The sequence below is a fragment of the Lepidochelys olivacea genome (assembly GCF_965140295.1).
Source record: "Lepidochelys olivacea isolate rLepOli2 genome assembly, chromosome: 27".
Classification (NCBI taxonomy): domain Eukaryota; kingdom Metazoa; phylum Chordata; order Testudines; family Cheloniidae; genus Lepidochelys; species Lepidochelys olivacea.
Window position 1 is genome coordinate 15,938,144 of NC_140437.1, and position 16,031 is coordinate 15,954,174.

Consider the following 16,031-nt stretch of genomic DNA (forward strand, 5'->3'; position numbering starts at 1 on the left):
CAAAGCCGAGAGCTTTGAAGCCAGCGTAACTGGGTTATGTAATGCCCCACCCCAGGGCCCTTGGAAACCTGGCTGTCATCTAGCCCGCAGCAGTTCGGGGTGCCCACCCCGTGCTGGCTGTGTGAATCAAGACTGTTTAGTTTGGGGCAGCCGGGATTTTAGGAACCGTGGCGCAGGGGTGCCGAGCTGATGCCAATCCAGGGGTATGTGCGCCCGTCCCTTAGCTACATTTGAGGGGTAACAATAGTGTGGCCCAACCCAGCTAGGTCATAAGTCTAACCTCCACCTACCATCCTGGGGAAGTAAAGTGGGGGGACCCCATGGCATATAAACAGGGCGCGTGACAGGAGCCGGGGAATGGGTACTCTGGAGCCGGAGGGGAAGGATCGAAACCAAGTGGTTCCCTGTGCCCCTGGAGGAGCCATGGGGGCCCATCAAATGCTCTGTCCTCAGTTACCCTCAGCAGAGCTAAGGCCCACCAGTGCTTGCCGCAGCAGCATGCAAACATCCCCCCAGAAGCTGGGGGGTGGGGGGCCCAACCCCCCTGCCCCAGCCTGGGAAAGTGTAACTGACATCAAGTGAAACTGACACCTCTGGCTGGGCAGCCTCAGCAGGGCCAGGAGCAAGGCCAGCGGACAAGCAGCGTCGCTACGGAACGGGAACCAGGGTCCTTTGAACCAAACGCTTCAGTCTGACTCGCCCGGGAGGTTGTTCGGACCAGTGTGGTCTGGGGTCCGAGGGGGGGATAAGACAGGACTCCTGGGAAGGGCCGGGTGTTAGTGGTTGGAGCAGGGGACTCGGAGACAGGATTTCTGGCTCTGAGACGGGGGCGTGATCTCGTTGCTAAAGCACAGGAGTGGGAACCAGGGCTCCTGAGTTTCTGTTCTCCAGCTGACTGGGGGCGAGTGCCGAATTTCTCCCTCTGTGAAGTGGGGCGGACGGGACTCCTCTGCCCAGGGAGGGAGGAGAGTCACCCAGCGTTCGTGACCGGTGGGAAGTTTGCGCGGAAGGCGCTTTGCGGGCATCCAGATCAAACGCTCCTTACTGGAGTTCCATGTTGACAGCTTCTGTCTAATTAATTGACAGGAGCCTTTTGTTAGCTGATCACAACGGTGGGGGTGAGAGGTCCTGACTCGCAGAAGCCATCAATCCATTTGGCCTCCCACTGCGGCCTCCCCAACTCACGAGGAGCTTTTATCTGAGGCAGCGAGGGGGCTGAGAACCGGGGGCCGAGACCAAACAAATTGCTCATTTACAGGGTCGTGGCTAAACCCCATTGTTCTGCCTTGTGGTGGGGAGAAGTCATACAGGAAGCCCATAGGAAGCTGTTGAAAGCCTTCCCACGATAAATGGATGTTACTTTAGTCCATGGCATTTCCTGTGGAAAGTGACACTTCCTAACCACGTCCGGCGTCCAGACCGTGTGGGGAGCGAGTCCGTGACCCAGAGGGTATTAATGCCGGCCGCACTACCCTTCCAGAAGTTGGCGGGGAGCGGGTGGGAGTTCCAGTGACAGGAAATCCTGAACTGTCCACAGAGCAGAGGGGGTTTAAACTTAGCTTGGATACAGTCGGCTGGGCGCTGAGGCTCAATAGCCAACTGTGTCGGCGTCTCTCCCCGTCCGTCTGATTTCTAGAGATCAGAAGGGTTTGTAACAAACATGGCAGGGCGCACGGCTCTGCGGTACACTTCACAATCCTCCTGCAACTTTGAACCTGCTTTTCATCCGCACCAATTACTTCCAGATAAAAATAAACCCGGCACCTCGCCTGCATGCTCCATTGCACTGATTCCCATCGGACCCTTCCTCTCTGCCTGGCACAAGACCCACACACAACCAAGCATTTCTCAAATCTTTGCTTTGACCCTGGCAAATGCTAGCAAAAGGATTTTTGGTTTTTTTGGGTGTTTGTAAATTCCTTTTTCGTAATCTCTCCCTCGGGGTTTCTGCAAGGCTTTAGACAGCTGCTGCCTGATTTACAAACACTCAGCAGTGGTTGGGTATATGGGCAACCTTTGAAATGGATAAAGGGAACCTGCCTACACTTGGGCAGACTCTGACCAAAGCGGGCTTCAGGAGGCAATAGAGAAGTCTGGGGATTTGCAAGCGGCTGTGTTTAAAAACAACACTCCAGGAGCTTTTACCTGTTGAGACCTGAGTTCAGGGCCCTGTGTTTTCCTTGCAGTGACTGATGCGTAATAATCCCCTGTGGGTCTCTTCTGTGTATTTACAGTAGCATCTAGGGGGCCTAGTTGATTGGAGCTGGAGTGTCAGGTGCTGCACCCACACGCGCTAACAGAATCCCAGCCCAGGAATTTACGATCTAACGAGACCAGCCGGGAAGGCGTGTTGCTCCCATTTTACAGGTGGGAAACTGAGGCCCAGAGGCACACAATGGCTGGATTCTCTACAGAGCTCAGCAAGCCCTTTGGAAAATCTGTCCTTTTTTAGGTGTCTAAATGACAACTGAGCTCTGCTGAAAATCTGGCCCCATAGGCTTGAGAACTAGGGGCCAGGCCCCCCTTCCTCTCTCTTGCCCTTGGACAGAATGCCCTGCAGAAGGGCCAAGTGTCTGCTAGCTCTCCAGTCACAGCTCTGTGCCTTGGGGAAATGCCTGCAGAGTAGGGGACAGGTGGGGGCCGGGCCCTGTTTATCTGAACGCTCACAGCTGGGGTGGAGCAGCCTTTGGAGAAACGCTGCTGAGCATCTCTCCGAATGGCATCCATCATCTCTGCCCCCGTCTCTGACCACCACCCTTGCCCAGCCTCACCGGCACTTCCTTTCCACCCCCCTGCAGTCTGCACGGGCACCGACATGAAGCTCCTGCGTCCCTCCAGCCCAGAAAACCACTACGCCACCCTCAGCCGCCTCTACCAGGACTGCCAGGTGGTGCAGGGCAACCTGGAGATCACCTACCTGGGGCCAGACGCTGATATGTCCTTCCTTAAGGTGAGCGGGGAAGCGGGGAGAACCTGAGCTCAGCATCCTCCCTTCACCCATCCTGCAGTGGGACTCTCGCTAACATAGCGACCCTTGCTGTCAGGCCATGGCAGTGCATGGCCTTTGCCTCTCCCGCCCCCCACAGCTGATCATCTCTTTGGCCTTGCAATGGCCTGTTTCTGTCCATGTCTCACCCCTCTCAGGCTACCCCCCAGCCCGTCCTCAGGGCTCATTCCTTAGCCCCACGCTGGGCTGACCAGGCCCTGTGTTGGGGCTGGTCGGGAAGCCTGACTCCTCTCCCAAGCTGAGTTCTCACTCTCTGTGCAGCCCTGTCACAGCTGGGGTCCCTCAGAGTAACGAAGCCAGGAGATCAGGCTCAGCTGGGGGATAGCTGCTTGTCACAGGCAAGGCCAAGCCCAGCTTGCCTTAAAGGGCAGCCTGCCCGGGATGTGACTCTAAGGAGACATCAGGGTCTGTCCTGCAGGGGATAACATAGCAACCACCTTCCTGTGGGCATTGACCCTTGGTCCTTCATCCCTAAATGCAACATAGAATCATGGAATATCAGGGTTGGAAGGGACCTCAGGAGGTCATCTAGTCCAACCCCCTGCTCAAAGCAGGACCAATCCCCAATTTTTGCCCCAGATCCCCTCAAGGCCCAGGCCCCCTCAAGGATTGAACTCACAACCCTGGGTTTAGCAGGCCAATGCTCAAACCACTGAGCTATCCCTCCCCCTCCTTTATGGCTGGAGCTAAAGGAGTAACTCCTCTAGCCAGTGGCTGTAGTAGACTCTTATCTGGACCAGCCACTAGAGTGGGCGACACAGGCCCGCACCCACCTGCCTGTAAGGAACCACAGGGCAACATCTTGACAAGTCTCCTCAGCCAGCAGGAGCTGTTCCAGCTCAGCTCGCGAAGCTTTTGCCTGGGGACCCAGGTTCTAATCCTGCTGCTGTCAGTTTCCCAGAGATGAGGTTACCCCTTGCCCCCTGCTTGTCAGTTTATTGACGGTGGAGCGTGTGCTCCTAGCTGGGGGGTCTGGAGAGTGTGGAGCACCTGCCGAGGTGCTGGGCTCACTCTAGGCTCTTTCCTCCTCTGGTTAAAAGACTAGAAATGGTGATCCTCATGTTTGGAGACATCTTTCCAGCCCAGCCCAGTCGTAGGGGGCTGGGAGGCTTGTCTGCCTCAGGGGAGGGTAGCTCTCCGGCTCTCCCCGCAGAAAGTCTTCTCCATCTTCCCAGTGCTTGCTGGGGCGCAAGGGCGTTGGGGCAAGGGCGTTCCCCTGGGGGCTCTGACCCCCATGAAAGTGGCCGAGCCTGAAGCGCTCCTGGCTCTGCCGAGGTTGGCTCGTGGTCATGGGCAGAGGCATGGGTGTTGCCCTTTAGCTCAGACAGTAGCAGCTCCTACATTTAGCTCCAGGGGTCGTAGGTTCTTCTCCCACTGACGGCCCAGCCCAGGGGCTATTGCCTCAGCCTGATGGGTGCCCAGGCTTGTCTTGTCTTGTCCCTGGCTCCCGCTCACCCTGCTCTCTGCCCCTCTAGGATATCAAGGAGGTCCAGGGCTACGTGCTGATTGCGCAGAACCAAGTGAGCCGCGTGCAGCTGGAGAGCCTGCGCATCATCCGGGGCACCCAGCTCTATGAGGAGAAATACGCGCTGGCCGTTCTCGCCAACTCCGACCCCACCGGGACGGTGGGGCTGCAGGAGCTGGGCATGAGGCATCTGACAGGTGGGGAGGCTGGCACCTGAGCCAGTCGGGGGGCCAGGGCTCACCCCAGGGAGCACTCAGAATTAGGGGGGATGTACCAGGGACCTCTTTAGAAGAGCTGATTGTCGCTGGACCACTGTGCCAGAGCAAAGCAATGGCCTGTCTAGTGCAATATCTTCACCTTGTTGGACCAGTGATCCCCGTAGCCTGGTATCCATGCCTCCATGCTATGCCCGATCAGACCCCTGGTCCATGTGGTCTGGTATCCCCCCACTGCATTGAATCAGACCCAGGGTCCACATGGTCTGGTACCCCCCCACTGCACCGGATCAGACCCACGGTCCGTGTGGTCTGGTATCCCCCTCACTGCACCGGATCAGACTAGTGCCTGGTAATCCTGACCTCCCTGCCCAACCAGTTACACATCCCCCTTTCTCTGAGCGTGGCCAGTACCAGATACACAAGGCTCCTAGCGATGCAGCAGCCCAGCACTGGTGTTGGTGGGGGGAGTTTCTTCCTGGACCCCCTTAGAGCCGACTGGTGCCCTGGAGCATGAGGATCCACAGCCCGGGTCGTGCATGCTGCAGATGCAGCTGTCAAGGTCAAAGGCCTTTCCGAGCATCCCTCAGTGCTTTGCCTGGCAAACGTCTTTTCAAATGAGCCCGAGGCCCCCTCGACTGGGGGCTGGATTCCCCAGCCGCCAGGAGACTGTCACGTGGCTGGGCCATGTGGGAGCACCAGGGATGGCCGGGCTGGGTCATCTACTGGCCCATGTCGCCCAGACTCCCGCAGTGGCCATGCAGCTATGCCTGATGCTCTGCCTACTGTCCTGTTCTCCCCCGGCTCCAGAGATCCTGAAGGGCGGGGTGCACATCGAGGGCAACCCCCAGCTGTGTTTCCAGGAGACCATCCTGTGGGGCGACATCTTCCACAAAAACAACGACCTGGCCCAGCACCAGCAGATCAACAGCAGCAGGGAAAGGACGTGTACGTGCCCGGGTGGGGTCCCTCCACGGGCGCCCCGGCTTCCGGGGAGGGGGGGGTGGGACTGTCCTGTCCCTGTAACCGCTCTTCACACCCAGCAGCAAGCCCCTCGGCATGCCCTAAGGCAGAGCCTGGGGCCAGGGGTGGGGCCTGGCGCAATGGGCGGAGCCTCTACACCCATCAGGAACCAAGCCCCCCTCCTCCGCCCCCCGGAGCCTGGCGCACCCCAACAGGCTGGTTTATGACTTCCCCAGGCTTCACGCTCAGCCTCCCCCGTCTACCCCACAGTCCGTCGCTCCAGGCTGAGCTGTGCTTCGGGAGCCCCAGGCGTCCAAGGGGGACTGGAGGTGTTGATGCCTCGAGCCAGCGGCTAGTCGTGGAGCGGGGGAGGTGGGGAGTAGCAGCTGCTGCAGGACCCTCCACCCCAGCAGGCTGCTGGAGGAGTCTGGGGAGGGGGTTTCCATGCCTGGGAGAGTGGGGCGAGGCAGAAGCATGCTGCATCTTTCTCCCGAGGACTGTGCCAAGGCAGAGTCTCGGGCATCCCCTAACGCCCTCGGTCTTCTCTCCATCCCGTCCAGGTGCTGAATGCAGAAGCTTCTGTTCCCAAGGGCACTGCTGGGGGGAAGGGCCGCAGTACTGCCAGACACGTGAGCACCGGGCACGGGGGAGAGGCGGTGCTGGACTCAGGTCTCTGCCTGTCTGGCCAGCACTGGCCGGGCAGCCCATGACCTGCAGGGGCACACAGGGCTAGCTCGCCCTCCATGCAAATAGGGCATGGACCCTGCAAAGCCTGGCTGGGTGGGGGCACCATGCCAAAGGTCCCGGCTGGGTCTTTCTAACTGCCCCACGAGTGAGGGATGGGGCAGGTGCCAGGGGAGGATGGGCAGCGGTGTGGACAGGCGGTCGGTGGAGATGCATGATGGGGAAATGCAGGCTGCCGCTGGGGGGTGGGGAAAGGAGGCACAGACATTGGAAGGGCGGGACGGGGGCGGAAAGGGATCCATTGAACAGGGTAGATTTCAGGATGCACAGAGCCCCTGCCCTGGGTGCTGCTGAGACTGGGAACCCCCTGTGTGGTGTGGTGGGGACAGTTGTTCGCTGTGCCCATCTGGGTTCCCAGCTCCCAGCAGAGCTCCCCAGATGCCAAGAGCCCATTGCGCAGCCAAACATCCAGATCCTCACGGTTCCTCCCCCCTTCACTCTCTGCCCCAGTGACCAAAAGCATCTGCGACGGGTGCCCCAGGTGCAAGGGCACGAAGCCCACGGACTGCTGCCACGAGCAATGTGCCGCGGGCTGCACTGGGCCCAAGCACTCGGACTGCCTGGTGAGTGCCATCCCCCGGCCCGGTGCCATCCCTGGGTGTGTGCATGGCGAGGGGCTCAGCACAGCGGAGAGTGTGGGGCAGGGGGTTGGGGTGGGGGTTAGCGTGGTGGGCGTGGGAGGGTGGGCAGGTGGGGGCAGGCGCCGTGGGGGTGGCTGGAGCGGTGGATTGGTGCAGAGAGGCTCGCGCCGGGGATGGAACGGGGAGGTTGGTTGGAGTTGGCAGAGGGGGGGTTCCGGACTGGTGCGGGGGCGGTGTCCCAGCTGCTCACCCTCTGGGCTGGCTGGCTCCCCACAGGCCTGTCTGCACGTCAACCGCAGCGGGATCTGCGAGCTGCACTGCCCGCCCCACTTCATCTACAACTCGGACATCTACCAGTCGGTGCCCAACCGGGACGGACGCTACACCTTCGGAGCCAGCTGTGTCAGCCAGTGCCCCTGTAAGCGTCCCTTCCTCCGGGGGGATCCCGTGGGGTGGGCTCTGTGGGGTGCCCCACTTCCTGCCAGCTGCGTATGCTGGGCTTTGACCACGCACCCCAGCCCGGTGGAGAGATCCCCAGGGCAACCCCCGCAGGGCTCCGTTTGCACAGTGCCCCCTGCTGGCAGGGCAGGACAGCCTGAGGGGCTTCTATTGACGTTTGCCTGGCACTTCCCAAAGTCGGGGCTGGCTCCTGGAGCTCCAAGGCCCATAGCTCTGCCCTGCTCCAAAAACCCCACGACGCACACGGCAATTACAGTTAACTGGCCAGCCACATTGCAAACAAAGGCCTCCATGCTGGAATGCAGCAGTCGAGGGGTTAAAGGGGGGGGAGATGAAGCCCGGGGGCTTTGCCCTTAGCTGCAGGAGGTGGGGGTGGAGCCATTTCCTTCCCCTGCCCCAGGATCAGAGACTGGGATCCAAGCTTTCTGACCAAACTGAAGTCCCCAGCTCGGGACTCGCCGCAGCTCGGAGCCGGACTCTGTGTGAGCTGGGCAGACTCGTGTATCTTCTTCAAATACCGATCTGGTCCCCGCCACTGTAGCCTCCGGGTGCCTCCCGCTCCTTGGTGGCATTTCTCCTCACAGCCCCCCCCCACCCCCCAGCAAGTAGGGACCAAACCCCAGAGGGGTGAAGAGATTTGCCCAAGGTCCCACAGGCAGTTGGTGGCAGAGCAGGGAATTGACGGCAAGTCTCCTGAGTCACAAGCTAATGCCCTAACCATGGGGCCATCTTTCCTCTCCATGTCTCCCCCTCCCACAGACAATTACCTGGCCACGGAGGTGGGCTCCTGCACGCTGGTGTGTCCCCAGGACAGCCAGGAGGTGAGCACGGACAGCGTGCAGAAGTGCGAGAAGTGCAGCAAGCCCTGCCCGGAAGGTAACGTTCCCACATCCCCTGTGCCCCGCCCTGGGGAGCCCCTCTCCTGGAGGGACGAGGGGTGGCACATCCTAGCAGCTCAGGAGAGTGGGATTCTCTGGATTTGAGGAGAGGGAGACGCATGCACTGTCTGGGCGGCTGGAAGGGGGTCTCCCTACGGAGGCTCGATGGGTGGAATGGAAGCACATGGGTGGTCAGCGCAGGGTTATTCCACACTGGGGTTCCCTCCCAACCCCTCTCAGACTCCTGCCCTGCTCTCTCCTAGGCTGCTACGGGTTGGGCGTGGATTTTTTGAAGGGCGTCCGAGCCGTCAATGCCTCCAACATCCAGCACTTTGCCCACTGCACCAAGATCTTTGGCAGCCTGGCCTTCCTGCCCGAGACCTTCGCGGGGTGAGTAGCGGTGCCAGGTGCCCCCATCTCCACTGCCCGTTGTCCAGCCCTGGCAAGCTCCGCACAGCTCCTGCTGGCTCACCCCAGAGGAGCTACTGGCCCTGTGGGTAGGGGGACCCCAGCTCTGGACTCAGATGTCCTGGAGTGAAGGAGGTGTATGTGTGGCATGTCGGAGCACTGTGTGGGGGCACCTGGAGCTGGCTAACTCCAGCTCAGCTATCTGTCCACAAGGGGAGCCTCTGCTCCAAAGCACAAGCCCTTAATGCATGAGCCAAAGGGGAATCGCCATTAGCAGTGTAGGGCCTATGCCACACAGCTGAATGGTTTGGATTCTATCCAGGAGGGGACAGCAGTGCACACGCCAGCTGGTCCATTATAGTCCTGTCTAGATCAGGCCCCTTTTAGAAACTGAAACCTCCCTCGTGCCTTAGTCTTGCAGACCCGAGGCAAGCATGCACATGAGTGGGTCACGGGGTGTGAAGCGGCTGTGAGCGGGGGCTCCTCCCGGGGCATCCGTTTACTCTTCCAAAATCTGTAGCTGGGCCTCGCAGAGATTGTAGCACAAAGGCCCCATCAGGCCGGGCAGCTCCTATGGTTGCACGGCCGCAGGGCAGCCATCGCCTTCTGCGTCCGTGGTCCCAAGGGCTTATGCCACTAAGGATCCCCCTCCCCGACCGTGTTCCTTCTCAAACAGGGATCCCGCCACCAACACTGCACCCTTGAAGCCGGAGCAGCTCAAGAGCTTCGGGAGCCTGGAGGAGCTGACAGGTGGGTGAGGGACTGCTTAGCGCCCGTGCCCGCTCACCCACATCTCCTGCCGGTGCCCACCGAGAGTGGGTTGCAGCCTCCCATCTGTGATGTGCAAACGACTCCTGTTTCCATTTCACTCGCTTGCAAAGTCGCTGGACGGGGCTCAGCCGCGAAGCCACCCCAGGGGCCTCCTAGCAGTGGGGCTTTGGCTAAAGGTCCCACGCTCCTGCCCTGGAAATTTAAGCCATCTTGTTTAGTGTGCGGGGAGTGGCGGGGGGGACACGTCCATCAGAGGCGGGCCTGGGCGCTGGACCTGGCAGTCACCCAGGACTTTGGGAGACCGACCCACCACCAGCTGGTGGGAGGCCGCTGCTCGCATGAATAAGGATGTGCCTTTGTCCTCCATTTCGCAGGCTTCTTGTACATCGAGTCCTGGCCAGAGACCTTCCCAGACCTGAGCATCTTCCAGAACCTCCGGATCATCCGAGGACGAGTGCTTCACAAGTGAGCATGCGCAGGCAGGGACGCGGGGTGGGGAGGAACAGACCCTAGGACGGGATCCGGAGAACGGACGGTTTGTGGTTCAGAGGCAGCACGTGGGAGGGTGTGACCCAGTTCCAGAGCCCCCGCAAGTGTGGGGCTGGCAGGGACCCTCTGACTTCTGCTTCATTGTCCTGCCCCTCCTGGCTCACCCCGTGCCTGTCGACGTCTCTCTGCAGCGGTGCCTACTCCCTGATACTGCAGAACCTGTCCATCGTCTCGCTGGGCCTGCGCTCCCTGCAGGAGATCAGCAGCGGGATGGTGCTGGTCCACCAGAACCCCAACCTCTGCTTCCTCCAGAAGGTGCCCTGGGAAGCCATCTTCAGGAACCAGCGCCAGACGCTGTTCCAGACTGACAACAAGCCTGTGGAGCAGTGTGGTAAGGGGGTGGGGCCGTCTGCCAGGGCTCTGTCCGGCTCTCTGCCCCGCCCAGGGAATCCTCCTTGGCCCAATTCACCTGGGCTCTGAGTGGCACCGCCATGTTAGATGGGTGCCAGCAGGTGCTCCCTGCTGGCTGGTGCAGAACTCCAGTGCCACAGTGGTACCATGTCTCCCTGGCTGCGACTCTGATACCAAATGCCCCGCTGGCATCCCCGGCCGGCCTGCGCCCGGTGGAGTCTGCGTTCGCCCTGGGAAAGGCCCACTCGGTCTGGCTGCCTCAAGGGACGGAGGGGGCGGGCTGGGTTCCAAGGGCTAACTGTGGCGTCCTCCCCCCAGAGAACGAGGGGCTGGTGTGCTTCCATCTCTGCGCCAAGGGGCAGTGCTGGGGGCCGGGCCCCACGCAGTGCGTGGCCTGCGAGCGCTTCCTGCGTGGGCAGGAGTGCGTGGAGTCCTGCAACCTTCTGGACGGGTAAGCGGGGGTCTGAGCGGCTGGGCTCGCTGCGTGTCTGTGCCCAGCAAGCCTCCTGGGGGGGATGAGGGAGAAGGGGGAGCCTCTGGCACCGTGGCTGGATGCGATGGGGGCAGAGGATGCCATCAAGCCCTGGGCCATCCGCCCAGCTGTGGCCAGGCCCCTTCTCCTTTGGCACAGATAGGGCAGCCCTGCCTGGGTTTGGGGCGTCTCCAAGGACCCTGAGGATGGAATACCCCGGGGAGTTTCCTCCCCTGCATTTCCCCTAGGGAGGATCTTGCCGATCAGGGTGCAGCGGGGTGGGAGATGGGGTGCTGGAGCTGCTGCTCAGCAGCCCGTGCCCAGTGGGAGCAGGGGGCAGGCTAGGAGCCATCCCCAACCTGCTCCCTCGCCCCATCACACCCTCCCGCTCTGGGGTGGGGACGGGGCCTGGGTCGTGCAGGGTCCTGAGTGGCAGCCAGGTCCTTTACCAGTGCAGGGAAGAACCCTGCTGGCCGCTGGCCCGATCCCAGCCCTGCCCCCGGCTGCGGCGCTGGGGGGGCTACTGGGAAGGAAGTGGGCAGCTCTCGTGTGGCTGGGAGAGGCCAGCCTGCGGGACAGCGGGCAGAGCCTCCCACATGAGGCACCCCGTTCCAGCCCTGAGTCTGGGGTCTGAAGCTGGGCCCCTGGTCGCAGAGCTGGCTGTGTCAGCCCCAGGGGTCGGGGGGGGGGAAGGGGCGCTTCTCTGCTCTCGCACTGCTGCCTGTTCCTCAGGTGGGCTGGGGTGGGGGCTGGGTCCTGCCCCATCAGCGAGCGCTGCGGGGTGAGGGTGACATGTGCCTTTGTGCAGCGATTGGCTCAGGCTCTTCCTCCCGGCAGGGCCGTCCGGGAACACGTCAACGGGACCCGCTGCCTCTCCTGCCACCCCGAGTGCCTGCCCCAGAACGGCACGGAGACCTGCAACGGATCGGTGAGGAGCTGCCCGGGGTGCCGGGGGGGGATCGCGTAAAAGCCCCTTTAGGACAGGGGGAGGGGATCTGCATTCCCAATCAGTTTCTACGATCGCTCAAGGCTTTGGGCTGATCCCGGATTCCTGGGTTCTTCATCCACCCCAGCCCCCAAATGCACACGGTGCTCACTCTGCATCCTTTCTTGCAGGAGGCGGACCAGTGCGCGGCCTGCGCCCATTACAGAGATGCCCAGTACTGTGTGGAGAGGTGCCCGAGTGGGGTGAAGGCTGATTCCTCCTTTGTGCCCATCTGGAAGTATCCGGATGAACATGGCGTCTGCCAATTGTGCCCCACCAACTGCAGCCACTCGTGAGTACGGGCGCTGGCTGGCGCGGAGCATTGCTCTTTGCTTGCAGCATTCAGTGCATCCCAGGGGCCAAGACCGGCCTAGGAAGAGACAGCAAAGCGGAGCGAAGCAGGTGGGGATGGGCAGAGGTTTGCAGGTGCGGGGTGGGGGGGAAACTGGCATGGGGGCCCATGGGACGCAGCACGGCAGGATGCCCCAGTGCTTGGCCGTGGGAGGATTTTCTACATCGCTTCTGCCTCCCGTCGAGTAACAAAGCAACGTCTCTGGGTCCTTCCCCAGGTGCATGATCCGGGATGAAGACGGCTGCCCCGTGGATCAGAAGCCAAGGTACTGCACCCCCATCTGCCCAGCCCCCTTTGTGCCAACTTCCCAGGCAGGCCTCACCCTGGGCAGTAGCCAGGGTCCACCTCTCCCTGGCACCATCTGCCTTCTGCTCAGCATCCCCCTATCCCATGCACACCGGTAGCCCCCTTGCACTCTGCCAGGCACCACCCTCTGGCCAGGGAGCACCACAAGTATCCCTTCTGCAGCTGATTGGCAGGGGATGGGGCTTGCTCTGTCCCCCCCCCGCAGCCTTCCCAGCCCCAGGGGCTGTTACTAGGCAGACCATTAACCACCCACCACCAAGGAGCCACAAGCCACTGCTTCCAAATCGGCCACCCGTGGAGGCTAGTTTATGGAGAAGGCCCTGGATTTACCCGCCCCCCGCCAAACGTCCCTGTCCCCCGTTCCCCTGTAGAGAGCCAATCCCGCGGGTTAGACTGGCCCCCACGGTGGAACCACCCCATCCAGCAGCCTCCCCCTTCTTCCAGCCAGGTGACGTCCATCATAGCCGGCGTGGTTGGCGCCCTCCTGGCCCTGGTCTTGGTCCTGATCATCGTCGTGTGCATCAAGCGGAGGAAGCAGCAGGAGCGGAAGCTCGCCATGCGGCGCCTCTTGCAGGAGACTGAGGTATGGCAGGTACCACAATCCCTAGCACCTGCCCCGCCCCGCACGCTCAGGCAGGCTTCTCGCGGCGGTGCCCGGTAATGCGGCAAGGCCTCCCGGGGCACCTGAGCGCTAGAGGATCCCAGCTGAGCCAAGGGAGGCCCTGGGCAGAAGTGACTGATGGAGGGCAGAGGAGGCGGGGGGCAGGGTGAGAGCCAGGCCTGAGTGCCCGGGGTTACTGCAGGGGGACGGAGGATGTTGACCCCCTGGATGCCCCTCGTGACCGGTGCCCAGGTTGGACCCAAGCATGTGCTGTCCCCATTCCCCACAGCCACTCCTCCTGCCATCCTCCAGTGGGGACAGCCCAGACGCTCCCCACATGGGGCAGGGGAGACGGCTGCCCCACGGGGAGCTCAGGGCCAGGGCCTGAAGGTGCCACACAGAGGGGTCAATTATAGGTTCTGAGTCTCCGTGTCGCCTGGGGGCCGCAGCAGGGAGCCCATGGGCCTGGGGCTCCCCAGCTCGCTGACACAGGACCCTCCTCCCCGCCCCTCACAGCTGGTAGAGCCGCTGACGCCCAGCGGGGCCCTCCCCAATCAAGCCCAGATGCGGATCCTGAAGGAGACCGAGCTGAAGAAAGTGAAAGTGTTGGGCTCCGGGGCCTTTGGCACCGTGTATAAGGTGAGGCGGGGACGGGCGGAGCAAGGGGGGCAGTGGGTAACCGGGGCCAGGCTGCTGCCCCACAGAAGTGGGATGGGGAGCCGGGGCGGGGGTTGGCAGCGTGGCTGGGGGTGGGGCAGCACTCAGAGGCTCTAAAGGACACAGCTGGACGGCGTCTCTCTCCCCTTCGGTGCACTGCCCATTCGAGCCCTGAGGTGCGGCCCCGTCGAGCGCCATCACCATCCCTCCCTCCCCTCAGGGCATCTGGATCCCCGACGGCGAGAGCGTGAAGATCCCCGTGGCCATTAAAGTCTTGAGAGAGAACACGTCGCCCAAGGCCAACAAGGAGATCCTGGACGTGAGTAGGAGATGGGCGCTATGGCTGGAACACCCGCCCTGGGGGCACGCATGCCAACACCACGCGGGTGCAGGAGGGCGCTGACCCGGCCTGCCAGGCTCAGCTGCGTCCTGGCCACCAGACGGGACTTTGCTTAGAGTCACTGAGCCGCCGGGTCCCTCCTAGTCTGTGACACACGTTGGGTTTGCTCCTGTTGCCGGCACCCAGTGCCAGAGGCGAGCAACAGCGGGGGGTGGGGGGAGGAGGGTTCGCTACCTGGTGTGCTTCACCCAATAATCACAACGGGGTGGAGAAGCAAAAAGGTTCTTTGAAGCTTCAAAGAAGGTACAGGGAGATTAGAATCTCAAATTCTGTACGCAGAGCAGGAATTTACACAGGCTTTTATACATCCTTTCTTCAGCATACTTATCCAATAGCAAGCTGCCCTAAGTATCCATATAGCCAGCCAATCCAGTTACCAGCTAGTGCCCTTGTTCTCTGTATCATCTGTTAAACCATACATAAAGCTGCTTTATTCAGCATTGTTCTTCCATATCTGCCCTGTTTGGCCTTGTTTAGTTTCAGGCAGTCGGACTCTGCAACATCTTGTTGCAGATCCTCAGCATAGCTGCTGCGAGTGCCTCCGGGGCGTGGGGGCCAAGGGCACTTGGGCCTAGTGCGAGGGGGCTTCATCGACACTTGTGGTCTTCCATCCCTGCGAGTTACCTAGTGGCCATGCCCAGTGTCCCCAACATTCCCATCAGTGGCTGCGGGTAGCGGGTACAAGCTCTCCGGCTCAGGGCACTTTCCCCACCAAGCTACCAACGTCAGTGCCTACGCGTATTAGCCTGCCTCCATACGCCACTCCTGCCCCCAGACTGGGCCTGAGCCTCCCAGCACAGCCATTTGCTGGAGAGGGACAGGCTGTCGTGTGACCAATGTTTGCAGAATTACTACTTGTGGCAGGGGGAGCAATGGACTCATCTTGTCCGCCGTTTTTTCCTTGCCGCTCTGCTCTTTGGTCTCCACGCTGCAAGGCCCCAGACTTGGCTGGACCATGCTGTGGAAATCGAAGAGCAGCTGGGCAGGGCCACGAATCTCTGCCCCGTGGACCCACACGTGACCTTTCCGTGGTGCAGGGGAGTGGGAAGCCATCTCTAGGGGCCAGGCTCCTGGCAGGAGTCTCCCCAAGTCGAGTCCTGCCGGGGTTGATTTTGCTCCAAGCCAGTTTCTCTCCTCCCCAGGAGGCCTACGTGATGGCAGGTGTGGGCAGCCCCTACGTCTCCCGCCTCCTGGGCATCTGCCTCACCTCCACGGTGCAGCTGGTCACCCAGCTCATGCCCTACGGCTGCCTGCTGGACTACGTGCGGGAGAACAAGGACCGCATCGGCTCCCAGGACCTGCTCAACTGGTGTGTGCAGATCGCAAAGGTAGGAGGAGCCCCGGGGATGGGCGAGGGGGCTCAGGTGCAGCTCTCCTGCCAGAGAGGCCAGGGGGACGACCGGCATCAGGAGCCTTCTTGCCACTCATAGGTTCACGTTCCAGCAGGGCCGACTCAGCCATTCCACCGGAGAGGGTTCCCAGGCTGTTTGGGCCCTGAGGTCCCCTCTGCTCTACATGGGTGTTAAAGACCCCATGGCCAGGCTTGTAAGCATGGAGCCAGGAAGGGGGTTGTCTCAGGATCCTGAGGCCAAAAATCTCTCCTTGAAATTTCACTCTGTGCTGGTCGTTCATGCTGCCCTCCACTCCCCAGAGGTGGCTGCATTATCCCTGTACATGCATAGTTCGTCAAGTCCGTTTGGTTCTTTCAGACTGAAAGGTGCTGCTTACCGTGGGAAGTGATCAATATCAAAGCATAGCTGCTGTTTTCTATCCCGACCGGGATACACGACCGCAGCAGCTGCTTCTGCCAGCCCTAGGTACATAGGGGGCAGGCTGCTTCCAGCACAAGCGGAGGATGGCCAGCCAT

The 16,031-nt window shown here is 61.3% G+C and overlaps 1 protein-coding gene across 1 annotated transcript in view; it reads left to right on the forward strand.

Moving 5' to 3' along the window:
- The window catches only part of ERBB2 (erb-b2 receptor tyrosine kinase 2), a 41,765-nt gene that overhangs the window by 17,950 nt on the left and 7,784 nt on the right, over nucleotides 1–16,031 (forward strand). Inside the window, exons 2-20 of the mRNA XM_084615782.1 lie at nucleotides 2,799–2,950; nucleotides 4,483–4,669; nucleotides 5,498–5,635; nucleotides 6,211–6,279; nucleotides 6,845–6,957; nucleotides 7,252–7,393; nucleotides 8,194–8,310; nucleotides 8,576–8,702; nucleotides 9,397–9,470; nucleotides 9,866–9,956; nucleotides 10,172–10,371; nucleotides 10,710–10,842; nucleotides 11,701–11,791; nucleotides 11,980–12,140; nucleotides 12,418–12,465; nucleotides 12,951–13,089; nucleotides 13,624–13,746; nucleotides 13,985–14,083; nucleotides 15,307–15,492. Of these exons, the coding sequence (XP_084471908.1) occupies nucleotides 2,799–2,950; nucleotides 4,483–4,669; nucleotides 5,498–5,635; nucleotides 6,211–6,279; nucleotides 6,845–6,957; nucleotides 7,252–7,393; nucleotides 8,194–8,310; nucleotides 8,576–8,702; nucleotides 9,397–9,470; nucleotides 9,866–9,956; nucleotides 10,172–10,371; nucleotides 10,710–10,842; nucleotides 11,701–11,791; nucleotides 11,980–12,140; nucleotides 12,418–12,465; nucleotides 12,951–13,089; nucleotides 13,624–13,746; nucleotides 13,985–14,083; nucleotides 15,307–15,492 (2,390 nt within the window). The remainder of the gene's footprint in view (nucleotides 1–2,798; nucleotides 2,951–4,482; nucleotides 4,670–5,497; nucleotides 5,636–6,210; nucleotides 6,280–6,844; nucleotides 6,958–7,251; nucleotides 7,394–8,193; nucleotides 8,311–8,575; nucleotides 8,703–9,396; nucleotides 9,471–9,865; nucleotides 9,957–10,171; nucleotides 10,372–10,709; nucleotides 10,843–11,700; nucleotides 11,792–11,979; nucleotides 12,141–12,417; nucleotides 12,466–12,950; nucleotides 13,090–13,623; nucleotides 13,747–13,984; nucleotides 14,084–15,306; nucleotides 15,493–16,031) is intronic.